The following is a 25,309-nucleotide window of genomic DNA, read 5'->3' as shown; positions in this document are numbered from 1 at the left end:
GTAACTTGTGCGTAGCGCAATTTGAAGCATTGGAAGTGAATGTTATTTGGTCAATCTGGATTTTCCGAAACAACTTAATATTTGTTGGGGGGAATGTCATATGTTGAATATTTGGTTGATAGAGTGAAACTTCTTTCTTGGAAGTGGTATAAGGCAAAAACAACCTGGCCACTCTTGCTCTTTATATGAATGGGAGGTGAAACCTTTTCCTTTTTGTGCTAGAGCCATAATCTTGTTGGACATGGAGGGTTCTCAGTACGTCTTGTACTCCATCTATTTGGATATGTTGTAACTCGATTTTCTTTTATTACTTTGGCATTAAAAAAAATTCTAAATATAATTAACAATAATTGTTCAAATTCGTAGTACAAAAGATACAACAATTCTTACAACAAAAATGAAAGTCCAGATCCAGCAAAACAACTATGTCCACTTTTATAAACGGTTGTATAAATTCCATCAAATAATGCAACAATATATCAATTCCAAACAAAGGTGGAGAAATACATGACAATGAACAAAATGACACCTCCACGATCCTCACCCCAGACAATTGTGATATTTAACACTCATATTTTATTTACCTTCATGCCAAACTCTTAAGAATTAAAGATAAAAAAAATTAAAATTTCAACATATTATACATATATATTAATTTTACCTTAATCTCATGGAAATTATTCAACATATTATACAAATCAAACCATATATTCACAACGATTTCTCAAATTTTATGATACATCAACAAAAGACTATATAAAATTTTAAAATATTTATAAATACATGAAAATAATTTATTCATAATTATTAACATAAGTGGCAACTGTACAAAAAAAAATAGTAAAATATAACCGCAAATAATAATATGTAATGTTTCAAAAAAAAATCTAGAAAAACGTAATAATACAAGCAAAACGTTAACATAATAACAAACAGAATATACATTGTAATAAAAAATAAAAAAGTAATAATTTAGTCCAAAAAAAAAAATATTGAGGGCACGCAAAAGAAACTTTTTTTACCCACAACAAATAAAATATGTAGGATATAGCATGAATAATAGAGAGATAATTCCCGTAAACAATGTATCAAAAAAAAAATCCCGTAAACAAAAAATAGAGATAATTAATTTTTAAAATTTTAATAATGATAGTTTTAGATTTCAACATAAAATTAGGGATAATTTTGTGAATATATGTCTTGACAGGAATATTTTTGTTTTGATGATTGACAAAAGAAGTTCAAGAATGACAAGGATGCAAAAAGCGGGAAAGAGGATTAAGCTTACAAGACTTGAGTTATAGTCTTATTTAGGGGTGATCGCGGTGCGGTTTGGTTCGGTTTTGAGCATAAAAGTCATCCTAACCGCGAGATAAAAATGCATGCGGTTCGGTTTGGTTCGGTTGATTTTTAAAAAGTCATCCAAACCAAACCAAACCAAACCAATGCGGTTTGGATCGGTTCGGTTGGTGCGGTTTAAAACATAACGATTGTACCGAACAATTTTAAGCATAAAAAAAAAATAAAAAATTGAAGTTCCAAAATAACATTGTAGTACCAACAAAAATTATTTATCCAAAATAACATTATAATAACTTACAATTTTAAATATATAAAAAAATTGAATTTTCAAAATAACATCACGGGTACCGATAAAATTTGTTTATTTAAAATAACATTACAACACCAAAATAAAATTTCAGTACAAAAAATAAAAACAACTTGAAGTTCGATTAATTTGGTCGACTGACTTGGTAATTGGGCATGTATATTGGAATATAAATATATTTTCTTTTACGATATTGGAATATAAATATATAATAGTAACTTAATGCGGTTTTTGCGGTTATCCGCGGTTTTTGCGGTTTTTGCGGTTTTTGCGGTTTGCGGTTCAGTAAGAAAGCCATCCAAATACATCCAAACCAAATGCGGTTTTTGCGGTTTTCGGTTTGGTTTTGGTTCGATTTGCGGTTTTACTTTTGGATTGGTTCGGATACGATCACTCCTAGTCTTATTGAGTTATATATAATCCATGTTATTTTAGGATCCTTATGCGAGTAGTAGAAAAAGTTATCTTGAAAATATATCACAAACTCACAATAATTTTTATTTAAATATAATTTTTCATAAAAATATTTTGGCATAATTATTTTATAAATTGCATAAATATTATTTACCTTAAAAATATGTTTTAGCATGCATACTCATTTAAGGGGGCAATAATCGATTATGATGATATCAGAGTTTATATTTGTTACTGTTGGCACAATTATGGTAATGCCTATATGAACACATTCATTTGGAAATGAAACTCATATTTTTATATAAGGCATACTTTCATTTGGAAACAAATAATCTTATATATTCATAGCAATTGTCCAACGGCTATTTATCATTAATATGATACAACGGCTATTTTATTAATACACCTCACTTTCATTTATCCTATAAATATATATATGTGTATTACCGTAGCTCATAGAACTAATACATTTTGCATAAAAATATAATAAGAATATTACTCATCATTTTACACTTGCTAATATATTTACTTGAGAATTTTTTTATATTACATAGTTTACCTGTAGTATTTGTGTTTTAATTTGTTTTATCTACACATATGGTGTAATATCTTGTAACTCAATTTATTCCACTTGTATATATTGGGTGTGATCCCAAGGTTTTCAAGAGAGGTGATATCTGCTTATCAAAAAAAAAAAAGAGGTGATATCTCTTGGTTTAGAGGCTCTTGCACAAGGGAGGTGAGATCCCATTATTTGTGTTGAGAGTTCTCGGTTGTAAAAGTTATTAGCTTATCCTATTATAAAAGCTTAGTTTAGTGAAATCTCAAGGTACTTTCCTTGGGGATTGGAGTAGGCTCTTTGTCTTTGGCCGAACCAGAATAATTTCTTTGTGTTTTTCTTCTTACCCTTTCATCTCTTTTATTTCTTGCTACAAGTTATTTTTATTTGGTTAAAATATTTTAAGTGCTCATTTTTAATCATTTTTTGAGTACACAATTCACCCCCGCCTCTTGTGTCGTTTGGAGTCACTTGACCAACAAATTTTACTTAAGATTTTCTTAGTATTTTCTTGAATTGTGATTTAAGAAAAGTATAGCACCTTCAATTTTATATAAATTGCGAGACTTATTTCCCTTTATTTATTTAGTTTATCAATTTGGTGTGGAAATTATATAATAGTCATTTTGCTTGATTAGTTATTTGATAAATAAAATTCTATAGTAATTATTTTATATTCTATTTTATTATAGTATTTGATGAGACAATGGTTATTTTAATTATTTAACTAATTTGTGAGTTTTTGAAATTAATTTTATATTAGTCTTAGATGGGGAGTGGTAAGTAAAAATTTTACTAAGTCTTTTTATTCTGGTGAGTTGCAAGTGTGGTATATCACACGTGCATGTCCTCAACAAGCATTGACTACCTTATTGTTTTTTTAAGTTATAATCCTAAAACCAATTACCCTACTTAATAGCATTACTTAAGCTAATTTTCCACTTACTCAAAGCCACTCACATAGTCAAAATTATTGACCATTGATATCATGAAAATTTCTCACACCCACGTTTCCCATGATCTGCATCATTATTATAGCTTAACTCATTGTTTCTCTCATGTAAGTGCCTAACTTATGCCACTTAATCCTAATTATGTTTATATATATGATTTGCCTGCCATTTCTTTCTCTGATCATCAATGAACCTGATGCGAACTAATCCACATAAAACCCAAATGAATGGCTATCCCCTATTTCTTTCCTCTACTCTATCATCTCGTTTCTTCCTTAAACCTATAAGCAACTTCTTTCGACAATTCTTGGTTCACACTTTCTTTTGCATAAGAATATGTCAAGACCATTAATCAATTCCTAGCATCTACTTCTCCTATATTTCATTAGGGTTATGGCACGTGATTCTTCATATTTAGCGGTCGCATAGTCAAAACGGACTCTGTTGTGAGAGATATTGCATGAGTACTACAGCTGCAAATTTTAGGCTTAGGGTTTTGTGCTTGGAAGGAAAGCGGCTAAGGTAAGGGCTTTTTCCCCATACACTCGTGCACTTAAGGTTTATGTTATAGATTGATAATGGAGTATTTAACCGATAGAAAGAGATGGAAATAGAAGGAATGACAAAGACTTATTTTTATAACATTTTATGCTATGTTAATATATGAAGTACTTATGTGTGTGGCTGATTGTATATTTAATTTCATGATTTTGTGTGTGGTTGATTGTCAATTTGAGTATTCTGTCAGTTTCGATAAATGGTGAATTTGTCGGGTTTAAAAGAAAGTTTTACACTTTCAATTGATTTAACCAAATGGTGCTTGTTTTAAAAGGTGTCTATAGTATGCATAGCATGGCATATAGTTGTTGTTATAGGTTTGGTGTGGTTCGGAATAATACCCAACGGTGGGGTACCGAACCTTAATACCCAACGGTGGGGTATTGTGTCCAACGGTGGGACACTGTCCAATGGTGGGACACTTTATTTTGCTCTGCGGAGAGGTGATATCCGGATCATGGTTTAAATGCATTTCATGCATTATTAACTGGTATAGAGTGTTATTAAGAATAGTTTCTGGTATTGACTTTATTTTATTTCTTCTTTATGGCCGAGTATTTTATTGTTACTTTATGACATTTACCTTCCGTTCGGCATGATTCAATTTGGATAAGGAAATTGACCCTTGCATTAAATATGGTTGTAGGTACCAAAGAAAAATGAAGTTGATGTGTTGCTTGTACATGCGTGGGGATAAATCGAAGGGTTTTTATTAGAGTATAATTGTAAATTTAAATAAGGCTTCTTAACAATTATATAGCTACTTTATTGTAAATTTAACATATTTTGAAATTGACAACTTGTAGTATTCTGGACTTAATAAGTCTTTTTAAATTTTTACAATAATTAGATAGCTATATATCTTGATATTTTGAGAAAATAATTATGATGACTTGTTTTCAAATCTATTATAAAACTAAAAAGGAAAACAGTGTAGTGTTTTTCAATTAAATGAAAGAATTGGTCTTAATGTCTCGGAATAAAAATCCGGGATGTTACAGTTGGTATCAGAGCAGTGATCCTCGGACAAATATTTTTGGGATGGGACGATCTTATATGACGCATGTCTTGTGTGACTTATATATGTTGCTGATTCTTAATGGTTATGAGTGTTATTCTTCGGCGTGACAAGTTGTTTTTGAACTTATTACCTTAATCCTGGTTTTGTTGTCATTGCTTCACAAAGGGAGTGTTACTATTTGACCAGTTTGGAGTACTTGCTGGCTACTTATGTTCATGGGGTTGGTTTTGGATTGTGTTGTGTTGTTGTATGGGGTAGTATGTTAATCTTTGGAGATGAATAATGGAAAGGAGAGAAATACTTTTCTCTAATCCAAAATTTCCACATCTCATTTAATTTGGGGGGGTTTTATGAGGGTTTTACAAAAGTGTTAAATTTATCAGATTTTTATGCATAACTTGTTGAAATACATGTTGTATGATGATTCTATATCATAAAAATGAATCCTTGCCTTATGTTTGTTTCTATTTTGAATTCCATGAAAATGTGGTTCTGTATGATTGTGATTGATGATGAAATGGTGCATATATAATTAAATGATGTTGTTTTGATCTTCTGTGTTGTGTGAAATATGATATACGTATAAGTATGTATAGATGTTCTTTATTATTTGTTAGCCTGGGCGTGTTTTTGTTGTGTCGGTATAGCAGAAGTGGCGTGCTCAGTTTGTTTGTTTGCTGCATTGACACCTCTTACTAGTCATGCTGTAAAACCATAGTGAATTTGGTCTAGTGAGTTCTAGTGAGTAATATAGTGCCTCTATACTAGGGAGGATTATTTTAGTGCCCCGAATTCATTGGCTTGTGATCATCTAGTGATCCTAGTTCTTTTGTTCTATCCCTGCGTTTTGTTGACCTACTGGAAGTGGTAGAGTATTCATTAACCCTATGGTGGCTTATATTTGTCTTAGTGGGTATTGTTTGTATCTTTTGGTAGTGTACCTTGTTTGGCTTTATTTTGAGAATTTAATTGAGTCTAAATAATTCTTTTCACAATAAATTTAGTAAGTAGTTTAGGAGAGAATTATTTGGAAAATAAAATGACTTAGTAGATAATTAACTAAGTGGTTAGAGTGTGTAATTGAGTAGAGATAAGATTAGTTAAATTATTTTATCTAATCTTCGGAATGTTGATTTTTGGTAGTAAAATACTGATACTTGATTGAGTAAATTGGTTGTGGTTCATGAATACTTTTAAATGATGACAAGTTCATGATGTGTTTGTTTTATGAATTCATTTGGTGTTATGTGAATTATATTGATGCTGAATCCGTTTTTTTTTTTTTTTTTATGAATTATGAATAAATTGGTGGTGAATATTGATGGTGATTAATGATGATGAGTATTGATGTCACTTTTGAATGAGATGAATAGATATACTAGGCCAATGAAGTGAAGGACTAGGTGTTAGAAGCCTTGAAGTGAATCATTTGATTTATAGGGTTGGTATGATGCAGTATCATTGAGAGAAGTATCATGCCAGATGTGGCACAGTATCACTTGGGAGAAGTGACCACATGGTGCAGTATCATCGAGAGAAGCACACTCGCATTTATATCATGAGGTGTAGTATCGAAGGAGAAGTATTTCGGAGTAGAATAATATTAGTATCATAGAAACCAGAGGAGTTTGTAGCTATAGTTTGTGATTTTGAATTGTTTTCTTTGTTGTTCTCCGGTGTGCAAGATGTGAGTGGGTTGATTTGCTTGATGATTAGTTATTTAATTGGTTTGTGTGTCCGAATAATTTGTGATGATAAGTGGTTAGACTATTCTTATTAGACAAACGATTTTTACAAAATGTGATAACCGTAATTTGTGAGATAGAATTACTTTGATATTGATATATGGTTTTATAAATAATTTTGTTGGATTAGTATAATAATTTTGTAATTTAGGATTTACTACTATATTTTATTTTGTTGTTGTCTGTCACTAAAGGTTATATTATGTATACTTAGTTTCTGTCACTAAATATTAATCCTTGTGCAATCTGTCACTATAATTCATTTTTGGAGTTCTGTTTTTCTTCTGTCCGTCACTATAACATGTTTTCTGGATGTGTTATTTTTCTGCTATCTGTCACTATAATTTTTGGGTGTTCTGTTTTCTGTTGTCTCTAAAAGTTGTTCTCTATGAAAATCGGTTTTCTGCCTTTTGTCGCTATTAGTGATGACGTTTTATGTTATTTTTGTGTTGAAATTTCTATTCATTCAATGATGCTACTACCAAAATAATTTTTGGGAGGAAATTGAACAATTTATGATTTGGTGTAAATGATTATTTTGGATTGACGATATATAACTGTGGGTTAAAGAAAGGAGTTGGAAACATGAAAACGGTGTGTGTGAATGCATGTCTTGTATGTTATGTGTCTTCTTCTTGTTGTTGGGTTGTTGGTTGATCTTGTTTCGTTTTGTAATTTTTAAGTGAGATGTTACTTGTGTGGCCCTGAGTTAACATTAGATCGTGAAGATCTTTTCAGACTCAACTTAGGTAGAATGTAGGTAACTCGTCATTCATCTTCAAGAGATAGTGTGTACCACTCGAACCTCGTTTGAAATATTTTGAATAGCATGTCCTTTAGGCACAAATACTTGGAATCCCGACGTTGGTTGTGATAAGTCGTATCATTCTGTGAGGAGAGTGAATCAAGAGTGTGACTACTATCGAAAACTCGACAGATGCTAAGTGCAAGATGTAATGAACAAGATGACTTTTGGAGTGGATGGTCTATACCACCATTATGATTGTTGGCTTACTATTGATAAATTGGGGAATTGATCTCCCTCAATCTCTTGTTAATAGTAGACGGGATCATGGTGGCGGGAATGGACCAACCGTTAGAGCGTGCAGAGTCAAGGCAACATTTTTGTGCCAAGGGGTAGGTGACAAATTATCGGATTTACTGAATAGTTTGTGGCACGATTAGATTTAAGTAGTTAGTCCTTGTTTTCGAACCTTTCTGACTTATTACTTTACATGATTATTTGATTTTATGAGTGACTTATTTTGATATAAAGGTATTTAAACTATTTTTTTTTCTTCCATCTCTCTAAAGTGATATTACTATACTAGGAGTTTGTCAAAACAAAGTGGGAATCACTATTTTCTTACATGATATTTTATCTTGAGCCGTATCAAACTTTTATGTTGATGAATTATTTTATCTTTATAAATTATTTAGTAATTTCTGCTAATGACTTTTATTAGAATTTTTTCTTTGAAAGTTTCTGGTTATGATTGATATATATTTGACATCAGAGTGCGCAGCGGAAAAATGACATTTTACTTCATTCTTATACTTGATCATCTTGTTGATATTTACATAAAGAGGTTTTCAAAAATTTGTCCTCAAATCTTTTTACCTTCTAGTTTCGAGGGCGAAACTATTTTAAGGGGGTGAGAATGTAACATCCCAAAATTTTACTTAAGATTTTCTTAATATTTTCTTGAATTGTGATTTAAGAAAAGTATAGCACCTTCAATTTTATATAAATTGCGAGACTTATTTCCCTTTATTTATTTAGTTTATCAATTTGGTGTGGAAATTATATAATAGTCATTTTGCTTGATTAGTTATTTGATAAATAAAATTCTATAGTAATTATTTTATATTCTATTTTATTATAGTATTTGATGAGACAATGGTTATTTTAATTATTTAACTAATTTGTGAGTTTTTGAAATTAATTTTATATTAGTCTTAGATGGGGAGTGGTAAGTAAAAATTTTACTAAGTCTTTTTATTCTGGTGAGTTGCAAGTGTGGTATATCACACGTGCATGTCCTCAACAAGCATTGACTACCTTATTGTTTTTTTAAGTTATAATCCTAAAACCAATTACCCTACTTAATAGCATTACTTAAGCTAATTTTCCACTTACTCAAAGCCACTCACATAGTCAAAATTATTGACCATTGATATCATGAAAATTTCTCACACCCACGTTTCCCATGATCTGCATCATTATTATAGCTTAACTCATTGTTTCTCTCATGTAAGTGCCTAACTTATGCCACTTAATCCTAATTATGTTTATATATATGATTTGCCTGCCATTTCTTTCTCTGATCATCAATGAACCTGATGCGAACTAATCCACATAAAACCCAAATGAATGGCTATCCCCTATTTCTTTCCTCTACTCTATCATCTCGTTTCTTCCTTAAACCTATAAGCAACTTCTTTCGACAATTCTTGGTTCACACTTTCTTTTGCATAAGAATATGTCAAGACCATTAATCAATTCCTAGCATCTACTTCTCCTATATTTCATTAGGGTTATGGCACGTGATTCTTCATATTTAGCGGTCGCATAGTCAAAACGGACTCTGTTGTGAGAGATATTGCATGAGTACTACAGCTGCAAATTTTAGGCTTAGGGTTTTGTGCTTGGAAGGAAAGCGGCTAAGGTAAGGGCTTTTTCCCCATACACTCGTGCACTTAAGGTTTATGTTATAGATTGATAATGGAGTATTTAACCGATAGAAAGAGATGGAAATAGAAGGAATGACAAAGACTTATTTTTATAACATTTTATGCTATGTTAATATATGAAGTACTTATGTGTGTGGCTGATTGTATATTTAATTTCATGATTTTGTGTGTGGTTGATTGTCAATTTGAGTATTCTGTCAGTTTCGATAAATGGTGAATTTGTCGGGTTTAAAAGAAAGTTTTACACTTTCAATTGATTTAACCAAATGGTGCTTGTTTTAAAAGGTGTCTATAGTATGCATAGCATGGCATATAGTTGTTGTTATAGGTTTGGTGTGGTTCGGAATAATACCCAACGGTGGGGTACCGAACCTTAATACCCAACGGTGGGGTATTGTGTCCAACGGTGGGACACTGTCCAATGGTGGGACACTTTATTTTGCTCTGCGGAGAGGTGATATCCGGATCATGGTTTAAATGCATTTCATGCATTATTAACTGGTATAGAGTGTTATTAAGAATAGTTTCTGGTATTGACTTTATTTTATTTCTTCTTTATGGCCGAGTATTTTATTGTTACTTTATGACATTTACCTTCCGTTCGGCATGATTCAATTTGGATAAGGAAATTGACCCTTGCATTAAATATGGTTGTAGGTACCAAAGAAAAATGAAGTTGATGTGTTGCTTGTACATGCGTGGGGATAAATCGAAGGGTTTTTATTAGAGTATAATTGTAAATTTAAATAAGGCTTCTTAACAATTATATAGCTACTTTATTGTAAATTTAACATATTTTGAAATTGACAACTTGTAGTATTCTGGACTTAATAAGTCTTTTTAAATTTTTACAATAATTAGATAGCTATATATCTTGATATTTTGAGAAAATAATTATGATGACTTGTTTTCAAATCTATTATAAAACTAAAAAGGAAAACAGTGTAGTGTTTTTCAATTAAATGAAAGAATTGGTCTTAATGTCTCGGAATAAAAATCCGGGATGTTACACTCTCCCCTCAAAATCCTCCAATTTGGGGGTTGCAAAAAATGATTTTACGAGGGATTTGGCTCACCTCCCCTCCCCTCCAAAAAAATGAACCAAATACATAAAATCTAAAATATTCCCTCACCTCCCTTCCCCTCCCCTCGAGAAACCCCGAACCAAACAGACCCTTACGGTTTCCGAATTTTGACTATTAAAAAATTGTTCATTCCAAATATCGAAATTTTGTCTTTAATTTTTTCTTGATATTAACTAGTAAAACGTTTTGTAGCAAATTTTTGGTAGCAAATCAAGTATTTTTCTTATAGTGGCCGAATTAAAGACAAACTTGTCCATAATTTCTAGCGTCGGATGTCATGATCGGGGTTTGAACCCCAGTTACTCAACTTTGTGTGTGTGAATTTCAATGACTTTGTATTTTGTCTATCAACCAAAAAAAATTAAAGACAAAATTTATATTTTTCTGTTAAAAAAATTTAGTAGCAATTTCAACTTTTTCGGTGGCTATATGACATATTCTTTGAAGGGAATAAATAACTTTATAACTAAAACATTCAAGAAAATACTAGTCCTTAACCATTTTTTTATTTCTTTTTTAACAACAAATGTATTAGATATAAATATAAAATGAAAAAAAAAAATTCAGAAAAACAAGGAGGTACTAGAAGTACACTCCACAAGAATCCAACAATCTCTAACGTAAGAGAGAAAAACAAACAAATAAATAAGAATGCAAGGGAATAAGGAGGCACACCACTACCAAAATAAAACTCCTCAAAGGCACCACCACGAGAAAAAGAAAATCCATAAGGAAAAGAGAGATAAAAATCAACCACAGGTATGACAAAAACAACAAGAGCGACTCAAATTCCCCCGACCCAACGAGACCCCACATGACACCCAAACAACCTCTATCGGTTCCAGCATAAAGTAGGGTGGATATCCCACTCGTAAAAGAAACAGGGAAACCCGAATTTTTACCTAAAAATCATTTCCGCAATAAAAATTTCATTTTATCAACTAGATACTCGATGGAAAAGGTCTCTTCAAAGAATAAGACGTCATTACGAGAATTAGTCGTTAACTATTATTATTGCACCAAGTGGGACACAAAAGATAAAGCTCATAATTCACCAATTTTTTTATTTTTTTCTGACAAAATAATTCACCAATTTACATATAATATTCTTTGGTCAAAAAAATAATATTATCCTCAATTATTATTTATCCAAATACGTGATTTGGCATTTTTCAAAGAAAAAATTAAAATAATAATAATAATAATAATAGCCTAGTTGTCCTGCCCCTTTCACAAAGGGTGAAAAAAGAATAGTTAAATTAACATGACATCTATATCTGGAAATTAACAAAAAGACATTTTGGATCTTTCTCCTTGTCTCTGCTTAAAATTTCTTCGATGCCTTTAATTATTCAAGGAGAGTGGTTTTAAAACTAATATATTGTAATATAAGCTTGTATGCATCAAATATTAGTTAGTTTAGTGGTGATTGGTGCTGGACTTGGTAGGAAGGATCACGGTTCGATCCCTCGCAACTGCATTTGGGAGGGGACTGGAACCACTTGATGCCAGAACTCGCCCCGAACTCTGGACTACTAGGGCCCCATTTCCCAAGATCCATAGGGTGAAAACCAAAAATAAACTTGTATACACAAGCAAACCCTAAACCTAATTTTTTTAATCCTCTATTTTTATATTGCAGATTTTTATTAAAAAAATACAACTTTGTCTTGACTAGGATTCAAACCAACATTTTTTTATTACAATACAACATTTCAACCACTACGACATGTAGACCAATTGAGATTAAAACTATGTCCACAAAGTGTTAAATCTCACTAACGTTATGAATCAATTATATTTATTGCGGAATTAATTTACATCCATATTGAGGAATCAATTATCATCAATCAAATAGGAATCAATTTCATTACAAATTTTACAAAATCCACCGTTGGATTGAAAATTTATATCATATAGATCATTCATGTTAAATTTTATAAAAAATCTAAAATCGTTTGATATGTTATTGAGATTGATCAAGCTTAATGGTATTCAATAAAAACACATAAAGCGTTAATCTTGATCAGTCTCAATAACATGTCAAACAATTTTAGATTTTTGTAAAATTGAACATGGATGATCTATATGATATAAACTTTCAATCCAACGGTGGATTTTGTAAAATTTGTATTCATTAAAGCGTTATTGAGCGGTGTAACATTACTCAAATAACACCAACTAGTTTGACATCATATGTTACACCTTTCAATAACGTTTTAACCGATATAAATTTCATAAAATCCAGCGTTGGATTGAAAGTTTATATCATATAAATCATTTGATATGCTATTGCGACACTATTATCTCGAATTTTTGACCTTATAAATTTAATGCTAATTTGGTGCGACATTTTAATGCGTGACTAAGTTAAATGAATGGAAATAATAATTGGAATGTATCTATGAAAGTCCAATATAAACGTATTGAATAAGTTAATAAAGGATATGAAAAGGCGATTTAATTGCCTAATTAAGCCTATTTAAAGTCTTAATATCATAAACGTTTTATTAACAAAAAGGAAAAAGTGCCTTCGAATCCAACAGGGATTTTTGAAACTTAGTATTCGAAAGCGTTCTGGACTTAAGAATTATTTTCATTATTTTTAAGCAGGAGATAGCAAGAGTTTCGAAGGCAAGGTTCGAGCGACGGTTGAAATTAAAGAAGCAGTTACTTTCTCCAAACTTGGTCAAGAGTTCGTGGGTTCATGGGTTTGGGAAGCTGGCGAAGCACGTCTTGCACAAACATTTATTCATCCTTGTGCCTATAAATAGTAGTTCTTTTAGTTGGAATAAGGGTCACAATTCATATACAAAAATTCACAAACCTAAAGTATCCATGCGTTCGAGAGAAAAGGGTGAAGTGAAAAACATGTATGAATTCATGAACCATCTATTTTTCTTGTAAAACTTTTACACTTTAATGCAATTTTAATTTTCCTTTACAATTTGTCTTTTCAATTCCTCTCGTTTGAGGGAATCTTGTTTGATTTACATCCTTCTTTGTAAATTATCTTTTTAAACTGGTTTACCAAATGTTTATTGCGTTGATGAACATTAAAACTCACACACGAAACATGTCCTAAGATTTTCTAGTTGATCCTGCAAGTAATTAAATTAAAACTAGCGATTGTTTACGAAAAACCAGCGTAAACAGACACATAAAGATTAACGGCATATAAAAAAGACGCAAACCGTTAATTTTGATGTATCTCAATAGCATATCAAATGAGTTTGAATCTGTCTGAAATTTTACACAAATGATCTTCATAATATAAACTTTTAATCAAACGGTGGATTTTATAAAATTTATACCGGTTAAAACGTTATTGAAAGGTGTACCATTTAGTGTCAAACGTTATTGAAAGGTGTACCACTATGTTGCCCGGGTGCGGGTACGGTACCGGTATCCGATACCGGTACCGGTACGGGGTACGTCATTTTTATAAAAACTAAGGTACGGGTACATCCCTATAATTTTTTTAAAAAATATAATTATATATATCAAATAATATAGTTATATTGTTAAAACAAATAATTAAACATAAAAAATATCACAACACACTTTAAATGTAATTTAAATTGTTCGAAACATCAAAATATGAAATTAAAACCAATTAGCTCAAAAAGAGTCAATTATTTCCCTCTTCATCATCACTAAAAAGAGTGACCTCTAGTTAGGTTCACCGCGAGAAAGACTAGCAATTTCAAGAATATCAACTATATATTAAATAAATCTCATTCATCTCTACGAATATCCCACATTTTTGTTGCACTTTCATTATAAGTATTAATATTTCTCTTTCTTGAGAGAAGACGAAGATTGGTATGAATAAAAACTAGATCTTCATCTCTCTTTGAATTTAGTCTATTCCTTTTCAACGAATGAGTGAATAATTCCGGCGGCTACTTTGTTATTGTTTTTTAGCAATAATTGCTACTTTATATTATAAACAAATAAAAAACGTAAATCTTCCTATAAAAAAAACTAATAATAAAAGAAAAAGGAGAAAAAAAAATCGTGTTTTTTTGAATTGGTGTACCACGCGAGTACCACAGGTGTACCACGCGTGTACCCGTTGCAAAAAACAAAAAAAAAAATTAGGTACGGCGTCGGTGCGTACCGGGGGAGTACCATACGCGTACCGGTACCCGGTACGTATCCGGTACCGGTACTCGGTCTAAAATGGAGTACTCATGCAACATAGGTGTACCATCTATCGTTGAACGCACATATCCACAATTTTACAAAACATAAATGATATAACGTATTTCGAAAATAGAACTATAGTAGCTCCAAACAATAATTAAAACATGTATTTTAATAAACTACGACGAGTAACAGGAAACGAAAAACAAGTGGAATTAAGATGCAACGTTATACAAAGGTTCAACCCCATAAACATATAATACATAGTTTACCTCAAAGCATGGACATTATATTTTGCAGAAAATAGTAGTAGACCAACAAGAAGAAAAAAAAATACATTATACACGGATCTAATTCATATACGTTTGTCAGTGTAAAATAACAATATTCAAATCATTAAAAACGTTTGCCTTGTTTCATTTTTCTTAAATGGGCTCCTCTGTTTTTGATTATGATCCGGTGAGTTTTACACTGACACAATGTATAGAAATTAAATAAACAGCATAACACATACTATTTTGTTACTCTGCAAGGATAGTTGGATGAGGGTGCTCTGTCCGTTGGTTCACACGTTCTCGTTACGTCATTCATCATGCCTAACTTGTTGTTCGGAATACATGAAGTGCTGTACAATACAGTACCAGGCGGACACACCGGTCCTTCTTTTGGTGTTGATTCTGTTTTGGAATTATCACTGCCGCCGAGCATTCTGCTCGATCTTGCAGTCAGTTGATCCATGAACAAATCGTCTTCCACAAAATTGACCTCAATTAGGCATTGAAGTCCAATGCATCCATTAGCTTCTTGATCAGTATTGTTTTGTGATGCTGCTGAGATTTGTTGTGCTTGAAAGAGTAAAGTTACCAATAGTGTTGTTAAAACCAGAGAAATTAATGATCCTTTCATAGTGAAGCTCTTTTATGACACTTGTGTTGTTGTAGCCAATATCGAAATGTATAGCATATATAAAGGATAATATATATAAGGATATATAAAGGATAATATATATATAAGGATATAAGAAGGATAATAAGATATGAGGATGAGGTTCATTTGAATTATTTGTAACTTTTACACCGACACATATAGCAAAGGAGCGAGGCCTATTGGATTCAAATGTTGAACTAATTAAAGTTTATGGTAATTGAATAAGATGGGTTTATCTTTATCAAAAAATAAATGTGCTTATAAAATATTAGTATTGTATAGTTATAAAAAGTATATGAAAATATATATATATTCGCTAAAATAAAAAAAACCAACATACATTAGTCAATCCTTCAAAAACTATTTTGGATATTTGAATTTTTTATAGATATTAAAAATGAAATTTGAGATTTTTAAAAATTTATTATGGATTGGACTAAAATCCAATACACCAAAGGCTCAGTAAAGTAATGAGGCGCAAAGCTCCGATGCATGTTACTAATCATAGGATAACTCCTCTAAGATAAGCACATGCACATTCTAGAAAGCACATGGCTTCGGCCAATAGAAATCCAGTATAGTACTAAATAAATACTATTCTAACCTCCACCAACATAATGGAACTGTTATTCTCTTTGCATAGTCATGCAATGTTTGACTTATAAACGCGCATATACCTCAAACACCTAAGGAATGCAATATTCATCCTATTTCCTTAGTATTTCCCTTATTTAAATATTGACTTGAATGTTGGAGTACCAACATTATTACAGAAATATTTCCTCTCTGTGCCTGAATCCCTAAACAACCACAAATTGCCTTCATCTCATCATAAGGAGTTGTTCCTGTTGTATCTATTCAGAGCAAAACCAAAAACTTCATTAACCTTAAAAAAAAAAAAAACTGAAATAAAAAAAAAAATAAAAGTTCAATGATATGACTAAAATATTCCTCTTTTATTTTTGTGATGAAATTTAATTTAATTTATTTATTTGTGCATATGTGCTCAAACATTTATTTATTTATTTCGAGTTGTGTACAAACAATCAGACTTGCTGATACAATTATTGTTAAGCTCAAGGCCCATAAATTATGTGGACCTTACTTGTTGTCACGTTGATAAAAGGTGTTACTATTTTTTATTTTGTGATACTATTTTTTATGTTATTAGACAATATTTCATAAAATAAAACTAAATAAACTACAATAATTTCATTTACTTAATAAAATAAATTATTTCCATAAATATTTATACACTGAATTATATTATATTATTTCATCTAATATTTTTTAAAAAAGTATTAGTAATAGATTCAATTCGGTTCATGAGTTCATCAATTTTTAAAATTAAAATCCAAAACTCAAACCAAACTAAAGAGGATAGATATATAAATAAACGATAAGTAGCTTCTGGTTTCTAAAAAGTGACTCAGCCACACTTATTAACATTTTCCACATTAATATTTTTTTAATATCAGTATTCGATTTATTGAACCATTTAATCTTGTTTGGTGATCATTTCTAACATCAATTGATTCAAGCTCCCTCTTAATCGCAGTTGTGATTGATCAAACCGCGTTCTTCCCTATCAAGTCCAGCGCCAACCACCATTAAACTAATTAACGATCGATTGTATTTTTTTGACTTAAATATCACATTGGTCCTGGTATGTTCCCGTTTTTTTGGTTTTAGCCTCTGTATATATTTTTTTTTTTTAAAAAGTCCCTGCATGTCCAGTTCCTTTTGGTTTTCGTCCCTCCCCTCTCAAAAATGCTGATGTGGCTAACGGCATGACATGTAACATGTAGCCAAGTGACTAGAAATTTTACCTTAAAATGAAAAAGTCAAGTGTCCAGGATTCGAATTTAGCTCCTGCAAATAAAATCGGTTGTATTTTTCTTATTATAATAACTACACAAATTCATTGTCAATAAAATAAACAAACATGTGAATTATGGGGTGCATCGCTTTGCCATAAATAAAGGTGGTTTGATTAGTTGGGGAAACAAACAGAACAGTATAAATGATTTATTTTCATTTTTTTTTAACAAGAAATAATATATTTTCATTATTTTAATAGCATTTGGTATAAATGATTTTAAAAAAAATCTTTAAAATGAAAAGTTAATCCTAATCATATTTTAATTTTTATCTTTAAAATGAAAAGTCAATCCTAATCATATTTTAAGAATTTATTTTTTCAAAGAACGAAAAACTTAAATGTAGAAACTTCAAATTTTAAAAATAATTTTCATGATAATAAACAAATGAAAAATAATTTTAGATTATTTAATTTTAAAAAAAAATATCTAATTTTTTTTAAAAGCTTTAAATCCCCAACAAGTTGTTGCGAAAATATGACATAGAATCATTTCGTGACTTTTTCATCTTTAAGGTCAAATTTCTACGAAAATATTGGTACAAATTAATACAATACATAATAAAATAAAATATTGGTACAAATGTGTTGGGCTTAAGAGTATTTTGCCATTATAGGTAAGTTATCCAGTGTAGTTACACTTCAACGTACAACAGTCACATCTTGCTAACATCGCACGTGAATTAGCAAAGTCTCATGAACTACTTTTCAATGCTCAAGGAAATTTAGGATTATATTTCTCATCATATATGTTTATAAGTATATTATATTATTCTTTGTATATCGGCCTGTTATACATATACGATCTTTCTATAGTTTTGTGATATTATTGATATTTATTCCTTTTAATTAGGCAATTTAAATCAAATTGAAGCACACTTAAAAAAATGATTAACGGCAACATATGACCAAGTCAAGAGAATAAACAAATCATTAATATAATAATGAACTTTAAGATAAAATATCCAACAATCCCTCACAATATTTATTTTAAAGTTTTAGATTTTAAGTGTTCCCAAGAGCGTGAGACATCAACGCATAAACACTAGTGTCTTTTGAACTATGCACATAGAGTAAATAAAGTTTGACCCACTAGAATGTCGGTGAAACTATAACTTCTATGAACTTCATTCCATATGTGAATCAGTGATCTCATCACTCACATTGATCTCTCGTTCAAAGTTGTTCAACGCGGTGTGGTGCATTTTGGCCTTGCACCTATACCTGAATTTCATGAGTGGCTCTAGAAAGTCTGTCCAAGCTTTCCTAGAGGCGACCCCATCTCAACACTCATATAGGTGAATCTATCAAATGTACACCACAGTCAAACACACCACTCATTCATGAGCTATAGATTCATTATACACTATCCTACATCATAGGGTTGAACGCTAAAAAAAATGGATAGTGTCTCTTCAAATTGACACGTGACTTGTTCTTACCACCTGAATAAACTATTAACACATACATAAGAAAACTATGGGAAATTAATCCACAAAATGATGATAGAAAACTCCGTATACTTCATTCAAATATCTTTTTCTTTTATAGTAATATATTTCCATGCTTGATACCAAAAAATCAAGAATATTAACCCAAACATCCAAAAATCATAAAGATAATTTCTAAGATTTTATATTGAATCAATATAACAATTTTCTTAAGTATCATTACAGCTTATCTGTGATTTTGCAATTTGCAAAATAGGATTCATCACAACAATTGTATGTGTCACCTGTTAGTTTTCGGTTTTAAAAATCGTTTTGAAAATAATAGCAACTGTGAATTTATCGGCCGAGTCGCGGTTCGATACGCTCTCTTTAAGACGTTTCACGGCACTACCCAAATTGTGCAAGGTAGACTATCAACCGTGAAGTCCCCAGGATAAAACAGTCAATTCAAGCGAAAATACCGTTAACTACTGCACTGTAGAAAACGGTCAGAAAAACACCTCCGATGGTTACTACGAACCAGTCTAGATTGATATACGAATATCAATTCGAAGTGGTAAACCACTTTCTCTGAAACAACAAGAAAATAAATTTAGAATTAAGAATATTGAGAGAGAGAGAGAGAGAGAGAGAGAAGAGAGTTGCAGTTTTAACGTGAAAAATAATTGTGAGAACTGATGTGTATTTATAGGGAAAGAATGCAACTGATGTGGAGCAAGAAGTGGGAGAGAATCAGGGCCAGCACATCAAAAACTTCGAATTGATATTCGTATATCAATCTAGACTGGTTCGTAGTAACCATCGGAAGTGTTTTTCTGACCGTTTTCTACAGTGCAGTAGTTAACGGTATTTTCGCTTGAATTGGCTGTTTTATTCTGGGGACTTCACGGTTGATAGTCTACCTTGCACAATTTGGGTAGTGCCGTGAAACTTCTTAAAGAGAGCGTATCGAACCGCGACTCGGCCGATAAATTCACAGTTGCTATTATTTTCAAAACAGTTATGACTGAGTTCAAATTAATAACGGTAATAATTCCGTTTGACTTGACATTTGAACCGGTTACACTTAGTGAAAATTAATTATTAATTAATTTTTTCACTTCTGAGTATTAAAAATTAAGATATCACCAAGCCCGAACCGAACCGAGCCGAGCCGGCCGGACGGCGGCGGCGCGCGCGTGATATTCGACATTGTGTGCGGTCTCCCTTTCTTACAAAAGTGGGTACCCCAAGGGCACATCCTTGATTGCCACTTTGTGGTATATAAAAACTACTAAAGGTAGTGACCCAGCCAATGTGAACTTTTTCAAATTCACAACTTTAGTTATTTCACTTGTGTTTACATCTATGCCAAGTTCATCATACAAGTAGCTAAGTTGCTAACTTGTTCAACCATGTTCCAACACCAAAGTAAAAATAAAAGAATGATACATACCTTTATAATGAACAACATTTTAGAACTATACTCAAACCATGTTTGGCTTCCAATTTAGTGAAGTGAGCAACTTCAAATTTGTAGTATCAATTTGATTTCATTTCATAAATTAAAATTCTCCTTCTCATCGACAAATAAATCAATTACTAATCAAAATAAAAATTAATAATAACTCTATGCCAAAGAAATAATCTTAATATTGTTAGGAAAATATGACATAGAATTATCTCATTAATATAAATCAAAGAAAATAATTAATCTGATACATAATAGAATAAAATTAGAACGAGAAGAACTTATCGAATTGTTGACTTAGGTCGGGTGATGGCCATTGGGGTTTAGGTCTGGTACTGCGGAGGGAGGATGGCCACTGCATTGGAGCTGCAACGAAGATGATTCAAGGGACGGACGATGTGTGTATGGCGGAGGTGATGGGTTGCTGCGAAGCTTTAGAGCTTATTTGGAAACTTCAACTCCCACAGGTCGTTATTGAGATGGATGCGGCTACGATGGTGCGAGCGATTCTGAAGCAACAATTTCCTCCAAGCCATTGGGGTCAAGCGGCTCGTCGTTGTGCTAGGGCACTCTCTCAAGACAGTCAATCTCATTTATCTATATTCGTTGGATTGCAAGGGATGGGAATAGAGCTGCACATGCTCTGGCTCGATGGGCCTTAATTGAGCCCAATAAGCTTTGGACCAATGAATTCCCTACTTGTCTTATTCACCATATCCAAAAAGATATGGAATTTGTACCCTAATTTTGTTTCAATAAAAGTTTGTTTGCATTAAAAAAAAATATATATATGGAGATCAAAATTCTCTTTTTATTAAAACACCACTAGATGATTAAAATTGCAATTAAATTCTTGACAAAAAATGCAAATAAATCTATTATTCATAAAATTAACCAACCTAATTACATTGTGTGACCCATAAAATACTACTAGACATGTATTTTCTATATTCCACAATTATGTGATCCATAATGCTTCCCAAAGACATCCTTTGACTATTTCAAAGTAGTCGATTTCATGACTAGTCTGTGGTGTAGCTTCATAGAAATTTCCCTTCCCACCTCTGAAAATATATATAACAATAAATAAATGCATCATCCACCATCCCAAACTTCAACAACAACAACGAAAGATTTTACACTAAAATTCTCTTCTGCACTCTCAAATTCTCCCAACTATGGCAAATCCAGTAAATAAAAGATTTTACACCAAAATCAATCTACTTTCTCTGTTTTTTCTATCGTACCCTCTAGTTGCTAACTCATACAACCCAGATTACAATATAGCTATCAGTTGTGGCTCCTTAAAAAACACTTCTGGCTTAGACCATCGAATTTGGGTTGGTGATAGCATTGATAACTCTAAGATCTTTTCTTTCATTGAACCAAAAACCAAAAACCTATCTTTTAATACAAAGCCTATTTCCACCTATACCAACATTCTTTACACAACCGCACGCGTCTCTCACTCAAATTTCACATACTCAATTTCTACTATCACTACTTCCCCTGTTTTTATTCGCCTTCATTTTTACCCGTCTTCATACCAGAACTTTGATCCCTCCAATGCACTTTTCTCAGTTCAGGTAAACAACAATCTTACCCTTCTTAAAAACTTCAACCCATTACTTTGGCTTGATCATGTTGATGATGTGACTCCAATCATCAAAGAATATTGCATCCAAATCAAACCAAATGAGAAGCTAAACATAACTTTTATTCCCAACAACATAAATCATTCTAATCCTTGTTATGCTTTCGTTAACGGAATTGAAGTTGTGTCTATGCCTCAATTTCTCTATTACAGTGCCCCAGATTATCATTTCAATTACCTTACCCTTAACAGCAACGAATACCAAATTCATAGTGATAGTGCACTTGAGATGGTTTATAGAGTCAACGTTGGTCAAAATCAAGTTCCAACAAACCAAGATACAGGTATGTTTCGTAATTGGGAAGCTGATTATCCTCTTTACTTGGAGAAACAATATCCACAAAGTTTGTCAAGTGATTTTGGAGAACGTGTAAACTATTCACTAAATACCAATCCAAATTACACTGCACCAGAAGATGTTTACAGAACTTCAAGAAGTTATGGAATGGATAGCACAGAGGATTACAATGTAACTTGGAATTTTGAAGTTGATTCTACTTTTACTTATATGGTAAGGTTACATTTTTGTGAGTATGATTACCATATCAGGATTGCAGGTGATAGAGTTTTTCAGATTTTTATAAATGACACTTTGGCCGAAGAAACTGCAGATGTGATTCTTTGGGCTGGTGGTCGATTGATTCCTGTTCATAAGGATTATGCTGTATCCATGTACTCTCAAGAAGGTAACTCTAAAATTGAAAGAGTTAATCTTTCGATCAAGCTACAACGATTACCAAAATCTATGTCGTATGTGTTTACAAATTATCATGAAGTCATCTTGAACGGAATCGAGATTTTCAAAATAAGCGACACAAACTACAGTCTTGCAGGGTCGAATCGCAAATCCATTATTTTAAATCCCAAGCAACAATTTTTACCAAGTGAAAAATCGAAGAAGTCAATCTTAGTTGTTGTTGTTGTTGTAGTTTCATGTTTCTTGTTAGCATCTGTTATTGGAATGATAGTTTTTGTTCGAAGGAGAAGAAGATTTGAATCTCATCCTGAAATGGAAGAAAGTACACGGAGGATAAAAAAAGAAGGTTCATCAACTTTACCATCCCATTTGTGTCGCTATTTTACAATAGCGGAGATAAAAGCTGCTACAAACAACTTTGATGAAATTTTTATCATCGGGGTTGGAGGGTTTGGCAACGTGTACAAAGGTTACATCGATGGAGTTACACCTGTTGCGATAAAACGTCTTAAACCGGGTTCTCAACAAGGTGTGAACGAGTTCATGAATGAGATCGAGTTGCTCTCTCAGCTTCGTCATATTCATTTGGTTTCCCTCATAGGATATTGCAACGATGGTGTGGAGATGATTCTCGTTTACGACTTCATGCAACGTGGCACTCTTCGTGAATATTTATATGGTTCCGATAACGAACGCCTTACTTGGAAGCAGAGACTCGAGATTCTATTGGGTGCGGCAAGAGGGTTGCATTATCTTCATACTGGTGCGAAGCACAGTATCATACATCGTGATGTGAAGAGTACTAACATACTCTTGGATGAGAAATGGGTGGCTAAGGTTTCTGATTTCGGGTTATCAAAAGCGGGACCAACGGGAATGGCTATGACCCATGTCAGCACTGTGGTGAAGGGTAGTATAGGGTATTTGGATCCAGAATACTACCTCCGTCAAAGGTTGACTCTAAAGTCTGACGTGTACTCTTTCGGTGTTGTGCTTCTTGAAGTGTTGTGTGCAAGACCTCCTTTGGTTCGTTCTTCGGAAAAGAAAAAAGCAAGTTTGGTTATTTGGTTCCAAAGATGTTACAAGCAAGGTCTGATAGTCGAAGAATTGGTTGACCCGTTCATAAAGGATTCTATAACAAGTGAGAGTTTGAAATGCTATTGTCAAATGGTGTTGAGTTGTTTGCATGATGATGGAAATCAACGAATGTCGATGAGTGATGTGGTCGGGGCTTTAGAATTTGCATTGCAGTTGGTAACGACGGAGGAGGATAGTAAATTTGGATGGACCAAAGAAAAAGAAAAAAGTGAGCAAAGACTGTTACCGCATTTTACGAGTGAGGACGGTAGCGACGTGTTCACGAGTAGTAGTGATGACTATGGATCTCAAACAAGTAAGGTAAGCACCATTTCAACCAGTACTGAAGGACAACCTATGTTATCTGCGACTGTGTTTTCTGAGATTGGGAATCCAAAAGCACGATAGATAGATAGATGTCATGTATCCTAAAATTTTCAATTGTGTATTTTTCAAAAGATAAGCCAAATAATTATAATGTATAATTTGATCATTTCTAATTTGTTGTTACCTACTCGATGAATTGAAGTTTAATATTGTAAAGTTTGATCAAGTTCTCACTCGAAATCAAATTCAGGTTTTCCTGAACAATTTAGTTTAAAAAGAGTTTTGTTATTTACTTGTCTAATATCTTAATTTATCTTACAAATCAATTCTATTAAGAATGAGTTAAATTTTATTAACAACTAGTAAGAGACCCCTGCGAAGAGACCCGTGCGATATACGATGATATTTTTTTAAGTTATAGTCTGGTAATCAAAATTAGTTGTAATTATAAATATTTAAATTGAAAGAAACAATAATATAGAACATATTTATATATCAGTTAGAATTTACCCATTGTAAAATAGTTTTTTTTTTTAAATTTTTATTAGTTAGAACTTGTTTCACATATGATAATTATTTTTAATTTTTTTATCAGTGATAATTTATCCCGTGTATGATAGTTAAAATTTATATATCAGTTAGAATTTACCCCGTATAAAATAGTTTTTTTTTAAAAAATTTTTATTAGTAAGAACTTGTCTCACATATGATAATTATTTGGAATTTTTTATCAGTGATCATTTATCCCGTATATGATAGCTAAAATTTATATATCAGTTAGAATTTACCCTGTGTAAAAGAGGAGAGGAGAGGAAATAAGAAGTAAGTGATGATGTGTATGAAGCTGCATTTCTTCTACTCATTTGAGTGCATATAGCAAGCCAATGACTTCCCCAATCTCTACGTCGAGTATTGTCTCTGTCCACTTTGTTCTGGCAACCACAGTTATACCTAGCAATTTTGTTTTTTGGCAAATTAATTTCGCAATTTCCAAACGTCTAATTTACATATAATACTTTTTCAAACACGTGATTTGGAATTTTCAAAGAAAAACTTTAAT

At 32.0% G+C, this 25,309-nt stretch overlaps 1 protein-coding gene and 2 long non-coding RNA genes across 3 annotated transcripts; all 3 read left to right on the top strand.

Annotated features, from left to right (window-relative positions):
- The first annotated feature begins 3,609 nt into the window (after positions 1–3,609).
- On the top strand, positions 3,610–4,960 carry LOC123888479. The gene is made up of 2 exons (XR_006802080.1): positions 3,610–4,057; positions 4,740–4,960. It is a non-coding gene; the product is annotated as an uncharacterized LOC123888479 (long non-coding RNA).
- A 4,120-nt stretch (positions 4,961–9,080) lies between these two features.
- Positions 9,081–10,431, top strand: LOC123888478. The gene is made up of 2 exons (XR_006802079.1): positions 9,081–9,528; positions 10,211–10,431. It is a non-coding gene; the product is annotated as an uncharacterized LOC123888478 (long non-coding RNA).
- Positions 10,432–21,407: 10,976 nt separating this feature from the next.
- LOC123888476 (receptor-like protein kinase FERONIA) lies at positions 21,408–24,465 on the top strand. The gene has a single exon (XM_045937540.1). The coding sequence runs from the start codon at positions 21,673–21,675 to the stop codon at positions 24,328–24,330; it is 2,658 nt and encodes an 885-aa protein (XP_045793496.1). The 5' UTR covers positions 21,408–21,672; the 3' UTR covers positions 24,331–24,465.
- The last annotated feature ends 844 nt before the right edge of the window (positions 24,466–25,309 follow it).

Source organism: Trifolium pratense, linkage group LG6 (assembly GCF_020283565.1).
Source record: "Trifolium pratense cultivar HEN17-A07 linkage group LG6, ARS_RC_1.1, whole genome shotgun sequence".
Taxonomy (NCBI): domain Eukaryota; kingdom Viridiplantae; phylum Streptophyta; class Magnoliopsida; order Fabales; family Fabaceae; genus Trifolium; species Trifolium pratense.
The sequence above is the reverse complement of the archived record's forward strand: the minus strand, read 5'-3'. Positions and strand labels throughout refer to the sequence as shown.

Bases quoted from the DNA above. Each gene is read 5' to 3' on its own strand.
- LOC123888476 (XM_045937540.1), top strand. From the start codon at position 21,673: ATGGCAAATCCAGTAAATAAAAGATTTTACACCAAAATCAATCTACTT.